The following is a 13839-nucleotide window of genomic DNA, read 5'->3' as shown; positions in this document are numbered from 1 at the left end:
CGCAGTAATAGACTGTAAAATAGCTCCAGTGCAATGAATTTAAGTTAGAGAGATATCCTAATGATATGAATATCATAAATGATGTAAGCATAAGATTTGATGAAGTTTGATACCCATATGGGGGGTATTCTGAACAGTTGAGTTTTCAGCTGTTGTTTTTGACTGCTGACGCAGTAACAGTCAATAGAATAGCTCCAATCTAGCAAATCTGAGTTAGAGAGATAATCTAATGATATATACATCATGAATGAGGTTAGTATATGAAATGGTGAATATTGATACCCATATTTGGGTATTTCTGAAAAGTCATTTTTACCGGATATTTTGTTTTGCTGTAGCAGCAACCGGTAGAATCCCAGAATGGGAAAAAGATGAAATAGTGGAATGAAAGCCCAATATATGCCTAACAATTCATAATTAGACCAAAAATATTAAAGTTAAGAAATTATGAAATTCGGGTACAGTTAGGAACACCGGTAAAGCATACAGTACAATTAAACTACGGTAAGAGGATCTGTGATCTACTAATCAAATTTTTAAGTTATGAACATGATAATTAGACAAAATTAATGTTAGTTACTTAAAGTTAGAGTCTTGGGTGTTTCCGGGTAGAAATTTGATAACCGTACAGAGAAAAATTACACCGGGTGTCACTAAATGACAAAAAGTCACTTAACGACATGGTAAAAACCCTAAAAATATAAGGAGACCCTTCCCCTCATTCTCATCAGCAGCCCAAACACTTCTCTCTACCTTGGAGGTTTTCAAATTTTTTCCTCTTTCTCTCTAATTTTTCTCCATCAAAACTCCATCATACCTCCTTCACCAAAGTTGTTCCTCTCATCATCCTCTTCAAGAATATACCATTTTTATTCTTGAACACCAAATTTTCGTGGTGAATAGACCTCCATACAGCAGCGATTTTGAGTATGTTCAAGCCATGGTGATGGTGTTTTGAGTTCTCTTTGAAGAACACCACTTTGGTGCTTATTCCCTTGAGTTCTAGTGTAAGTTCCTTACATTTTCCTCTTGAAAAACCTACCTTTACTCTTTTAAATTCACATTCTTGGTTCTAAATCCTTGAATATTTCATGAAGGTGTGTTCTTGGTGAAAAAGAAGCATTCTTGATAAGTAAAGGTTGGAGCTTGAACTAAAGGAGCCATCTTGGAGAAGTAAGGCTTGAATCCATAGAAAAGATGACTCCAAACCCTTCTTCCTCCCACTTTCTATTTTGGCCATAATGATTATATGTTGATAATGATATTGTAAATTATTAAAAATGGGATCTTGATGGTTAAATGTGTTGGTGGAAGTCTAAAACTCAAGAAAGATGAAGACTTGTAAGAAAAAGTGTCACCTTTGACTTGTGTGTGAGTTGTTCTTGATGTAGATGAACTAAGAACCCTAAAAACTCCATGTTTTGATTCTGCCCTCTTCATTAATATTAGGGTTTAATGGTTAAAATTAATAAAGATGACACCTTTGGGGACTAAAGACATAAAGAACTTAATTAAATCATGAAAGTGTGTTAAAAAGATAAGTAAAAATCTTAATCTTATGACTATGCAATTCAGCCATATAGATATATATTAGGGTTTGATGTCTTAAAATGGTTCTAAGACTTAATTAGGACACTAATGGAGGGACCAAGTGAGGTGGATTAGGCATAATTGATTAATTAAATCTTAAACACTAAAATTTGAACTAATTAGGGTTTAGGACTACTAATAATGTAATTAGTGAAATAAATAAACTAATGCATAAGTGATGATGTGGAATTTCATAAGGGATATAAATAAATGAAAAATCCTAAATTTATGTTCACTTAGGGTTTCTAACTAAACCTAATTAGGATTTGCTAATTAAACACACTTTGGTTAAATGATCAACTTTTAGGCTAACTTTAGGAGAGCATATCTCCCTCCACAAAGGTCCAATAAGGATGTTCCATACATCATTTTGAAGCTTGAGATGTCAGGTATGTGGTGTCAAAATTTGGTACCATTTGAAGATGTGCAGCATTCTGTAGGTCCGATTGAGTGGAGACTGCCCAGGGAGGCATATGCAGGGGCTCTACGTGGCTGCATCTTCCACGAATTTTTTTCTACCTCATTTATTATTCAAATTAGGTTCATGATATATAGAATTAAATCTGAAAGTTTCTAATTTTTTGTATAAAAATTTGAGAGCAATTGGTTTAGTATAGCTTCTGGAATTACAGAAATGGTGAGAGATGTTTGGGGCTCTGTTTGGGGTTGGCAGACAGTTTTGCTTGTCCAACTTCAAACAGTGATAACATGAGTTAGAAAACTACAAATGAGGCATGTGATATCTTTTTGGAAAGGTAATTGAGTCTAGAATAACATACTAAAATATGAGAATTTTATAACAAGTGGGTTGCACACAGTGATTAGAAAACAGAAGTGTGTACAGTTATAGGAAAACCGTAAAAGTGAGATTTAGGCTAAGTGGGTTTATAGGAACCCTTAGTAACTTATAATAATTAATGTTCAAGGTTATGAATGACATATATTGATGATAACTGTCTTGATTAGTTGTAAGTGAAGTTGAAAATGCCTTAATCTAAGAGAGTTTATTAATGGACTACGTGTCTAATGAGTTGTTGTGGACTTTGGGAACAATTCCTTATGCACTAAAAACATGTAATTAAGTAATAAATGGTCTAGACTTGTAATAGGCATATTATTGGCATGTAAGAATGAAATGTGGAATCATTAAATGATTGAGTATTAATGATGTAAATGATTCCTGCTCTAGGTTTGCCTAGAGGACTTAGCACTTGAGGATTTATTGGAGCTTACGTGTTTTACTGTTGGAGTTGGGCTTGTGATAAGCTCAGTGAGGTAAGCTCCTAGTTCTGGTTGCTCCTCTCTCTTGTGGCCCCACCATGATGTGGGCATTATGATTGTATTGTATGAAAGTATGTGGTATGATATATATGTGCATTCATTCACATTCATATAGATGTTATATGATTCTTGATGTTATGATGATGAACTAATGATATATGTTATGAGGATCCTAGCCAATGATCATGGTATGTAGTCTGCCAATGACTTGACTCTGGGAGCTATTTCATACTTAGGTTGTGTTGACTGTCTATGGCTTGACCCTAGAGTCACACATGTGTAACCGTCTATTGCTTTGACCCTGGGGTTACACAAGGATGATATGATGATGCTATGTTTATGTTGTATGCCTGTATTATATGCTTTATATCTGACTTGTCATGCAGGAAGTGGGCTCAGGGGATTTAGAGGATCCTTTAAGAACCTTGAGCTTACTGAGATGTTGTTATCTCACCCCTTTTTGGGGACATCATTTCAGGTACCCATGGTAGCAGTGTGCAGTCTAAGGGCAAAGGCCTAGCTACGAATTAGTGGATTGTGGTTGCTGTTTATTTTATGCTGTTATGTTGTTATGTGGCATGTGTAGTGTTTTGACATGCCTAGTTAGTTTATTTATAGACTATGTGTTGTATGTAATAATGCTCAGGATTGTTATTAATTGAGCTTCTGGATTATGTCTGTAATTGTTACAAGTTATGTTAGATGCATATGATGAGGACATACAGACATGATGTATGGATTTATTAATTTGGGCACAGAGCCATTATGTCTGTACTGACCCTAGATGGGGATTGCAGTCCGTGTGGGATTTGCAAGTTGTCTGTTATATAACTATGTCTACCAAATGTAATTATGTGTGAGATTCTTGTCTCCCAGTTATCCGTTAAACAACTGTTATGCTGTCCGTGAGACTCTGGCAGGAATGACACTTGTTGTCATATCCAGTTAGTCAATGGCCACTAATACTGGCTAATGGGATTAATTAGCAGTTGTATGCTTAGATTTACGCTTTCGCAGTATTTCATGTGAACGTTTTTAGAAATGTTTTTAGAAATTTTTTGGAAAAAGTTTATTCGTATTTTTACGAGACGTTTTGTTAATCTTTAAATAAAATCTTCCGCTGTGTATTCTATAATATCATGATGTTAACAACCGGAAAACTACGGGGTGTTACACGTTCTTTCTTTGCTAATCGCAACAACAAAAGGGGACCCCCTTCTCTCTTATTCATTCTTATATTTGGGGTCTAAGTCAGACCAAGCCCAATTTAGGATTCATATATTTTTGTGACCTTTATTGATGATTACTCTTGTTACACCTAGGCTTTCTTGATGAATAATCATTATGAATTTGAACTTTGTACCCAATTTGGAACCACTATTTGTGTTTTGCGTAGTGACAATGCACAAAAATAAGTGGCCTTTTGTTGAATATCAATTCTAAGGATTTGAAGTTTCGATGATAACAAAACATCTTACACCTCAACATGGATGCATAACTTGGAGAATAGTGCAACAAGTTTCAAATGAAACTAGAAGATCAAGTCAAAGTGAAAAAAATGAAGAAACTAGTCAAAAGTGCAAAGTCAACCTAAAAGCCAATGGATTCAAGTGATGAAAGCAACTACAAGGCTCAATGTTTGAAGATCAATGAAGAATTATGAAGAAATATGAAAACTCAAGCATACAATATTGTAAACAATATTTTAAAGTCTTAGAAAGTTAGAGTTTGAGTTTATTGAGCTTTATTTTGACAATTGCATTAATAGGTCATAAACTCGTATATACATGACTTGATTCATACATACACAACTCACACACATGGAACAATGTTAGAATGATGCTATATACATTCATACATGTGTTAGAAGTTATTAGGAATCTTTTAGAAGTTATTGTAAATCATTTAAGAGTGATTAGAATCGAAAATCAACAAGCAAAATTGCTTTATCTACTGAAGTAATCGATTACCTGAGCTACTTGAAGAAGTAATTGATTACCTGAAGAATAATAGTTGATTATCCGATTACCTCAAAGAAGGAATCGATTACTTGATGAATAGTAGTCGATTTTGATTGCTTCGAAGAATGAATCGATTACTTATCGTGGAGTAATCAATTACTCCTTGTTTTAAGTGACTTAAACTCGAAGTTATTCATATAATTAGGAGTCCAACGACTAGTAACTCATTTAGGCACCTATATAAACATATTTTCAGGGTTTCAAAAAAATAATTAAACAAAGAAAAATGTGAGATCATTTAGAATTCAGATTGAAACCCCTTTGGCCTAATTTTTCATATCTTTGAAAAAACCTTTAATATCTCTCTATTCTCTTCATCTTTTTCTAATTTGTTTTGTAATTCTGAACGTGGGGAGGTTGTCCTGCATTTGTTGAACTTTGGTTTGTTGCTATAATTCATTTTGGAGATTTGGAGTGATCCTATAGTGGTATAGATTGAGATTGATCAAGGTTCTTATAAAATGCCTTTATACTTTGGCTTTTCAGGTATCGGTTGGAAGCTTGAACATAGTGGAGCGATCGACATCAGTCTGGATGTAGCTTTAAAGTGGTTAGAGAGTGAACCAGTATAAATTTAGTATTTCTTTTCTTTTCCCGACACTCTTTAAATTCCTCTGTTATATCTCTGAATTGCATGTTATATGACATATTTTAATTCTATTTTTGGGTTGGGAAAAGTTTAGATTTTGTTTGATTTCATTTTGGCTTGTTTTGTTGAAAAGGGATATTGAATTTCATTATTTCTTGCATTGTAAGTCAACCACAATTCACCCCCCATCTTGTGGTGTGTTCAACCATTCTTTTCTTTACACCTTTGAATTATAGGAATTTTTGACTCAATAAGGTACGTTACATCAAACTACTTGTCTTCATACTCCCCAACAAAATAGCGTCATTGAATGCAAGAACTGACTCCTAGTTAATGCAAGAACTATACTCCTGCATATGAACATTCTTCTTCACTTTTGGGGGATGTTATTCTTACATCATGCTATCTTATAAATCACAAGCCTTCATTTGTGTTAGACAATGAAGTTCCTCATCCTATTTTGTTCCTTATTGCTCTCGTATATGTGGTGCCTCCTTATGTTTTTGGTTGTACATGTTTTGTTCACAATCTCACTTTTGAAAAAGATAAACTCAAAACTAAAGCCTTCGAGTGCATCTTTCTTGGGTATTCACAACTTTAAAATGGGTATCATTGCTACTTTTTGGACCTCCAATGTTATATTATAGTTGTTGATGTCACTTTTTTTTTATTAGCAATCCTTTTCTTCTTCAGCTACACTTGGCTTTTAGGTCAATATTACCTTCCTGATTCCTTTATATAATCCTCCATCAACAGGTGTCTCTGGTTCTGTGCCTGCCCTTCCACACAGCCCCATCTTAGGAGATGCCCCTGGTGACTGATTGCCTTCATTGGTCACCTCTGCCTCGATTCTCGTGTTAGACAATCTTCCCAATGCCCTTGGTAAAGGTATCTCCTCCACTTACAATTCTTATCCTCTTTAAGCATTTTTTAGTTGTGATTGAATTTCTTTGCCATATTTTACCTTTTTTCGAGCTTTTATTTCTATTTTCATTCCTAAAACCACAAATAAATCACTTTCACATCCAAATTGGTGGTAAGCGATGATTGGCGAAATGACTACTCTACATTCAAATGACACATGGGATCTTATTCCCACTCTTCCAAGAAAATCTATTGTTGGATGCCATTGGGCGTTCATTATTAAAGTTAGCCTAGACAACACTGTTGATCGCCTCAAAGCCCACTTAGTGGCCAAATGATACCCTCAATTTTTTTAATTTGATTATGGAGATACCTTCTTTCCTCTAGGCAATATGGCCTCAATTCGCATATTTCTTACCCTTGTTGTCGTTCGTAAGGTATTCTGGAGGAACAGATTGTTCCGGCCCGATATCGTCAAGAATTTCTTACTATTGCCACTGGCCCCCTTTTCAGCTTGATATTAAAAATGCTCTTATATAGTGATTTACACAAAGAAGTTTACATTAAGTAACCATCCAATTTCATTGCTCAAGGTGAGTCTCACTTGTTATGCAAACTCTACAAATCCTTATATAGCGTGAAGTAATCACCTCGGCCGAGTTTAGTCGTTTTAGTTTAGTTGTACAAGCTCTTGAGGTAATCAGATAACATAGCCCAATCACTCTATTTTCATGTTAACACACTGCAATGATATACTTGCAAAGGCTTAGTTGCTTTTTTGAATTTTTCTACAAAAATATTTTTTTTTTATCAAATTGTAATTGGTGATAATAAATTTAATATTTTTAAATTTATAAAGATTCCAAGAATTATTTATTATATTAATTATTATTTTACTAAATAAATTTAATATTATATTTTTTAGAATGATAATGATATTATTTATAATGATAATTAATATTTAAATGGCGTGAAAAAAATAAAGGAGTGGGTTGTAATAAAACTTACTTATAAAGCATATCACGTTAGATTTGCACATCCTGTGACATTATTTAATTTAATATCTCAATCGATCCTCACCAAAAAAAATAAAAAAATCTCAATCGATGTTATTTTTTTTAATAAATCTACCTTTTGTCAATGATATAATACAATAATTAAATAACCTATTCTAGAGACTTCAATCGTCCCACAAACATTTGTGTCACACAGGATTCTCCCTCATTATATATAAATAAACAAAAACCCGCTCGAATTCTAATAGCGTGGCTTTTTGTTTTCTCTCTCTAAATCGTTCGTGCTGTGCTGTGCTGTGTTCTTTCTCACTCTTTTCTGCAAGATCCACACCCCAAACCCTAGCAAACCCCTACCGCAGAGGGAGCGGAGAAGAACACGCACCAACTACCCTTCTTCTTTCACCTCGCTTCCTCCGATCCACTCTCTCTCTCTCTCTCTCTCTCTCTCTCTCTCTTTCTGGTAAACCTCTCCCCCGCCACTTCTTCAAGTTTTTTTTTTTTTTTTGAATTTTTTTAAAATGTATTTGATTTTGAATTTTCGTGCCTGGAATTTTATTTTTGATTTAGTTTGAGGTGGGTTTTTGATGGAATGTGGAAATTCTAGGCGGGAAGTAGCGTATTGTACTAGTTGTTGGATCAATAGTGTGTGTAGAGCGCTAAGGTTTTTTTTTTTTTTTTTTTTTTTTTTTTTTTGAGTGAAGATGATTTATTGATCTTACAAGCTTAAAAATCGAAATTACGCTGTAATATATGAATTTATAATATTATTATTATTATTTGCTTGGTATTTTGTTGGCTGTGATCAATACTTTGAGGAAAGATGCGAACTTTTTATACAAATATTTGTTTAAGAGGAAGGGATGTGACGGAACAAGCAATAAAAAATTATTGGGTCTTTCTTTGCTTGCTGAATTACTTTTTTTGAAATGTTTCACTGGAGAAATAATTTTGTTATATAGTTTTAGCCTATTGTGGTGTTTTTTGATTGCTGTTGCTAAAATGGAGGCTCAGCTTTTTGTCTTAATTTGTTTTAATTGACTTTCGGTCTAGTGTCCTTAGGCTTCAACCTTATTGTATATAGTTTAATCATTGTTTATTTTTTCTATAATGTTTTAACCTAATGCATATATGTTATCATGACAAGTTGGTGGTTTTAATTTGCAGTTGGATTAGCTCTTGGAAACCATTAGTATGGCATCTTCAGAGCCGCAAGCAGCATCCAAAACTCCTGCAGCTGATATTGTATGCATATATACCTCTTATTGTGCACTATACCTGCTCTCTATTAATCTTCAGACAATTGACTTGTTTTGAATGAAACTACAATGTAGGTTGGTAATGCCTTTGTTGATCAGTACTATCATATGTTGCATGAAAGCCCTGAGCTGGTGCATAGGTTTTACCAGGATGTCAGTAAGGTTGGCCGTCCTGAACAAAATGGTATAATGGGTATTACAACAACGATGTTTGTGAGTTCTCTCTCTCAGTCGCTCTTTCTCTTTCCCATATTTCCTCTGTACCCAACTTGCTTCCTGTATCCTGTTTGCCTTTGTATTATTATCTACATTCATATCCGTGATAGGTTCTTACAATATTTTGTTTGCTATTTGATTTATTGGTATAATGAGTGTAACTGTAACACTTCTGGCTCTTACTCCACTACCCCTATGTATTAGTAGTTTCTTGTTTCCTTTAATACTCCAACATTGCACTATGTACATTTAGAAAACATGTTTTAAGGCCTTTCTTTCATTTTATTTTTCTGATTCTCTGAAGTCCATTTGTTAACTTAGTTTCCAATACTTGAATGCATAAATATATAAGAAATTGTGCTCAAAACGAGGTTAATATTTTCTCTATAAATTTTAATGCATCCTTTTTAATTGTTATTGAGCAGGATATTAACAAGAAGATACTATCACTTGGTTATGGTGAACTCAGTGCTGAGATCATATCTGTGGATGCACAAGAATCTTATGCTGGGGGAGTCCTTGTCTTAGTCACTGGGTTTATGATAGGAAAGGACGACATTAAGAAGAAATTTACTCAATGTTTCTTCCTTGCTCCTCAAGAGAAAGGCTACTTTGTTTTGAATGATGTTTTCAGATATGTTGATGAAAATGGAATCCAAGGGCCTGCTCATGATATTGGATCTCCTGCCTCTCCTGACAATGGTAATATGATGCATATCTTGTGATTCAGTTAAAGCTTTGTAGTTCCCTTTGGCTTTCATATTAAGATCCCCCTGTCCCTAAACTTCTTTCAGTGGCAGATCCTTCTATGCTGGAGACACAAGTTTCAGAGCAAATGACTGTGACCGCTGAGGATGGTGATGGGGTAGAAGTCTACAATCCAGAAAATGGGCATGCATCAACTGAAGAAGAGGAAGCTCCTGTACCTGAGGTTCTTGATGAAATTCCTGATGATTCACAGATGGTAGCTGGATTAGCATCTCAAATTGAAGAAGAAGTGCCAAAGAAGTCATATGCCTCTATTGTTAGTCTCTATTCTGAAAAACCTTCTGCCTTTCTGATTATTTTGAAACTCATGCTGAGTTCCCATTGGGAATGTCTCTTTTATAATGCTTGATTTTATAATATGGAGTGAAATGCCGAAATTGACTGGAATGATACTTAAGTTTTCCTTTTATCTGGATGAGTAATAATCTCTCCTGTTACTTGTTTTTTCTTTTCTAACTAGTGGACCTTTCTAGGTTAAGGTCATGAAAGATGCTGCAGCATTGTCTTCCGCTGCGATAGCTGTTTCTGTGAAGTGTACTGTTAAGAGCCTAGAACAACAGGGTACTGTTGCACCTCCACCAAGCAGCATGTCAGAAACAAATGATTCTAGTATAAATACTAATGAAACTGGAAACAATCAAGAAACTGAAGGTGTGGTGCTCAATATCAGGCACTATTAGTTTAATGGTTCAAATTTTGTTGTGTTTATTGTAATGAGATTTATTGACATGATTTATTGGTTTTGGACAGCTGAGGGCTATTCTATTTATGTGAAGGGTCTGTCATCAAATGCTACGCCTGTCCTCCTGGAGAATGAGTTCAAGAAGTTTGGACCTATTAAGAGTGGTGGTATCCAAGTTAGGACCCAAAAGGTATTTTACTGGTTAATTGTTTGCCTTTAATATCAGCTGCTAGCTAATCCTATTTTTGCATATTAATGGGTTGAACAGGGATTTTCCTTTGGCTTTGTGGAGTTTGAAGTGGCAAGTGCTGTGCAAAGTGCACTTGAGGTATTTATCAGATATGCCTTATCTTCAAGAATTCCATACTCAATATTAATTTGTATAGTTCATCTTCGTCTTATAAATGGAGAAAACTTTTTTAATCCAAATTTAAATCATCAAATTCGTCAAGGGATGGATCACACCAACTAGCGAAACGTATTCAGTTCCCTTCATGTACTTGCTTTGCAGTATACATTCTTGTCATTTTCACTCACCCATCTCTTTGTCCACTGAGTCACCTGATAAAGGATATAATGACTGTTGATTGTCAACATGTTACTTCGCCGCTGTGCTTTATTGGTGCTGCAGCCAGTGGTGTTAATAGAAGATGGGGGCCAGCCAAAATCTGCCATATAAGTATGGCTGATGGCATTGTGGTCTATGGCGGAAGCTTGGTGGCTGTATTAAAAAGCTAATATATATATATATATATATATAATGTCCTTAAAAGTGCTGAATATAACAAATAAGAAAAACTAATAACATATATCAAGATCATTAAACTAGAATCATATTGTACACGTAAATGATAAGATAATCAAAGTCAAATACAGAAGTAGAAACTAGCAAGTTACAATAAATTAATTGATGCACAACAAGACAAATACAAATTAAAATCTATTCCTCCTCCTCGCTAATGTAATCATATATTCATTGTCATCTTGTCAGTATATCCCTCTTCTCATTCCTATTTGTTGAAATTAATTTATTGTTCTTCCTATTCCTCTAGGCTTTCTTCAAATTCCATTTTTTTATCTTCATTTTCAACCACTTCCTCTTTTCCTTTCGAGGTTGAAGTCGCACCTGAACCTTTCTGTCAAACTTTTCCAGCTGCTGCACCACTGGAGAATTCTTTTCTTTTTTAAGCTTGCTGCCTTGTATATGTTCTAGGCTCCCCAACCCTGAAGCCTTGTAAAATAGCTACCCAATTTAAGAGTATCATCATTTTTAAAAATGAATTCATTCCCAGCATCGTTATTACCATCATAATCTATCTCCAACTAACTACTCTTTACAGTCATCAATGTCATTGAGGTTGGGTCAACATTATCGCTAAGATTATATCTTTGCATGATTGCTTGCTTATATTTTACATAAACATAGTTATGTATCTTTTATCCTCAAGCCTATTTATCTTACAATGAATCTGCATCATTAATATAATGGAAGAAGTGTTAATGATTTCCACTGTAACTAAGTACTAGCCAGACCATCAAAACGAAAGAAAAATGATAATTGCTCTAGATAGTTGTATTTTTAATTCTGTATCTTTATTTAATAGTCAAATTTTTTATTGGCATTTCAGGCTTCACCAATTCTGATCAATGGCCGTCATGTTGTTGTTGAAGAAAAGAGATCAACTAATCGTGGCAAGTGCTTTTTATTACCGAATCTTGGTCCAAATCACATTAAAGTTGCCAATTTGCAGTTTCTGGATATGATAACTGTGAAATTTATAGGGTTCATGTATTAAGGCACATTTGCATAAACTTAGCCATATTTGCATGCAATGATTTATTGCTCACACACTTCCATTTCAGAATGATGTATGCAAATGAATTGTGGCTTTAACTTTGATGAAATGTGTCTACCGTGATTCCCTCTTAAAGGGTTTTTATTGGAATGGTAAATTCAATAAAATGTGTTTCAAGCTTGTGTTTTGACGTGTGTGCTTTTCTTTTGCTCAAGGACTAGCCACATAATTATAATATATGAAGGTAACGATTTGGCTGCATGAGGGAGGGCAGATGGTTATTCAAATGTTTTCTTTCTAATTCTTAATTTTTCAAATCCTGGCTGTTGCTTTTTGGCAAGACCCATAAGTACACACAGCATACAATATTTGGCTTATTGATAGAGGGTACAAATTTCTGTTTGTTCTGTTGGTTAGTGCTCAGATCCCAGCTACAGTAAAAGCATACGTTGGTATGCAATGTTTTGTGTGAATAAAACTTTCCATTTTCCCTTTTTTTTTGGGAGAACTTCATTCTTTTGTGTGGTTCTTCGTTGGCTGTGATCAGGGACTTGAATTTCCTATTTCAAGTTTATTTAGCATTTATTTTCAACATATACCTCGCAAAAAGAAATTATTTGGGGTCCTGTCTTGCCTTTGGTATTTCATATGAAAAGTGGTTTTCTACTTAGTGTTGTGGTTTACGTTGCATGTAGAGGTCAAATGTTTGCATTCTCTGTTCAGGTAATAGCAGGGGACGATTCTCATCTGGAAGGGCACCAGGTTACCGAGGGGAGGGAGCAAGAGGAGGGCGTGGAAACTACGGAAATGGCAGAAGCTATGGCCGTGTTGGTAGTGACTTTAATGGCAGGGGTGAATTTGGAGGATATAGGAATGGCAATCGGGGAGGGTTTTCAAGCCGTGGCGGCGGTGATGGGTATCAGAGAAGTGATCATATGGGAGGAACCAGTGGTGGCCGCGTCAATCGTACTGGTGGTTCTGCTGTTAATTCAACTCCCAAAACTATACCTGTTCGAGTTCCTGCTTCTGCCTGAGGAACTATCCACCAGAGATTCAAAGAGTATTTCCATTTGGAGTAATTCAATTGATTGGAACGAATTAAGGAGGGAGCTTTTTTTCTTGGGATGAGTTACTCAAGTTTCATAAGGTCCCCCCCCATTTTTATTTTTTTTATATTGGTGGTTTTGGTAAAGTTAGATTTCCAACTTGTTATTATATTGTCCATCTAGCTGTAGTTTTTGTGCTTCCCCAGTTTTATGAATATATATATCTTGGGGTTACCCTTTTTTATTTTTATTTTTCCTTTTAAAATTGACTAGTATTTGGTAGTTGCTATATCAGAGGTTGCTATCAGCATGAATTTGCGGAAATGATTTTTATCTTATATTGTGTGCATTGTTACAGATCCGGGCCTTTTAATTAGGGTTGTGGGCTGAGACCTGAGTATGACGGTTCAAAAACTTCAATTAAATGCATGTGTGTTGTGTTAATGGGAGGTTTTGACTTTCGAGTTTTTGGAAATGAAATTTAATAGGAAGAGTATTGTCGTCGGTGTGGTGCGATTCTTGAATCGGATAAGTTAAGTATTTAATTAATTGATGAATAATATAAAAAAAAGAACCAAAGATATTGGCTCAGTTTAATTTGGTTGGCTCTCAACATGCGTTGACCCCTAAAATGTTAGACAAGTTATTTTTGGAAAATTTTAAAATATATTTTAAAGAATATTTATTTTAAATAATTAGTTTTAAATTTTTTAA

The 13839-nt window shown here is 34.7% G+C and overlaps 1 protein-coding gene across 2 annotated transcripts; it reads left to right on the top strand.

The window, feature by feature from the left end:
- The first annotated feature begins 7620 nt into the window (after nucleotides 1-7620).
- Nucleotides 7621-13465, top strand: LOC133285840 (nuclear transport factor 2). 2 transcript variants are annotated; one of them, XM_061483132.1, is made up of 10 exons: nucleotides 7621-7821; nucleotides 8526-8603; nucleotides 8693-8830; nucleotides 9259-9535; nucleotides 9634-9857; nucleotides 10075-10252; nucleotides 10352-10473; nucleotides 10552-10611; nucleotides 11912-11975; nucleotides 12803-13465. In XM_061483132.1, the coding sequence occupies exons 2-10, from the start codon at nucleotides 8553-8555 to the stop codon at nucleotides 13111-13113; spliced, it is 1425 nt and encodes a 474-aa protein (XP_061339116.1). In that variant the 5' UTR covers nucleotides 7621-7821; nucleotides 8526-8552; the 3' UTR covers nucleotides 13114-13465. The 2 variants fall into 2 exon arrangements, with proteins under 2 accessions (XP_061339116.1, XP_061339114.1); XM_061483130.1 differs by having other exon boundaries at nucleotides 9628-9857.
- The last annotated feature ends 374 nt before the right edge of the window (nucleotides 13466-13839 follow it).

Source organism: Gastrolobium bilobum, unplaced genomic scaffold, assembly GCF_033153095.1.
Source record: "Gastrolobium bilobum isolate Gb01-03AN ecotype WA unplaced genomic scaffold, APGP_CSIRO_Gbil_v1 utg8574, whole genome shotgun sequence".
NCBI lineage: Eukaryota > Viridiplantae > Streptophyta > Magnoliopsida > Fabales > Fabaceae > Gastrolobium > Gastrolobium bilobum.
Note: the sequence above shows the minus strand (reverse complement) of the source record. Positions and strands in the feature narration are given on the sequence as shown.

Excerpts from the sequence above, each read along its gene's own strand:
- LOC133285840 (XM_061483130.1), top strand. The coding sequence starts at position 8,553 with ATGGCATCTTCAGAGCCGCAAGCAGCATCCAAAACTCCTGCAGCTGAT. Across the intron at positions 9,858-10,074 it reads AGAAGTCATATGCCTCTATT|GTTAAGGTCATGAAAGATGC; the intron begins GTTAGTCTCTAT and ends GGACCTTTCTAG. Across the intron at positions 11,976-12,802 it reads AAAGAGATCAACTAATCGTG|GTAATAGCAGGGGACGATTC; the intron begins GCAAGTGCTTTT and ends TTCTCTGTTCAG.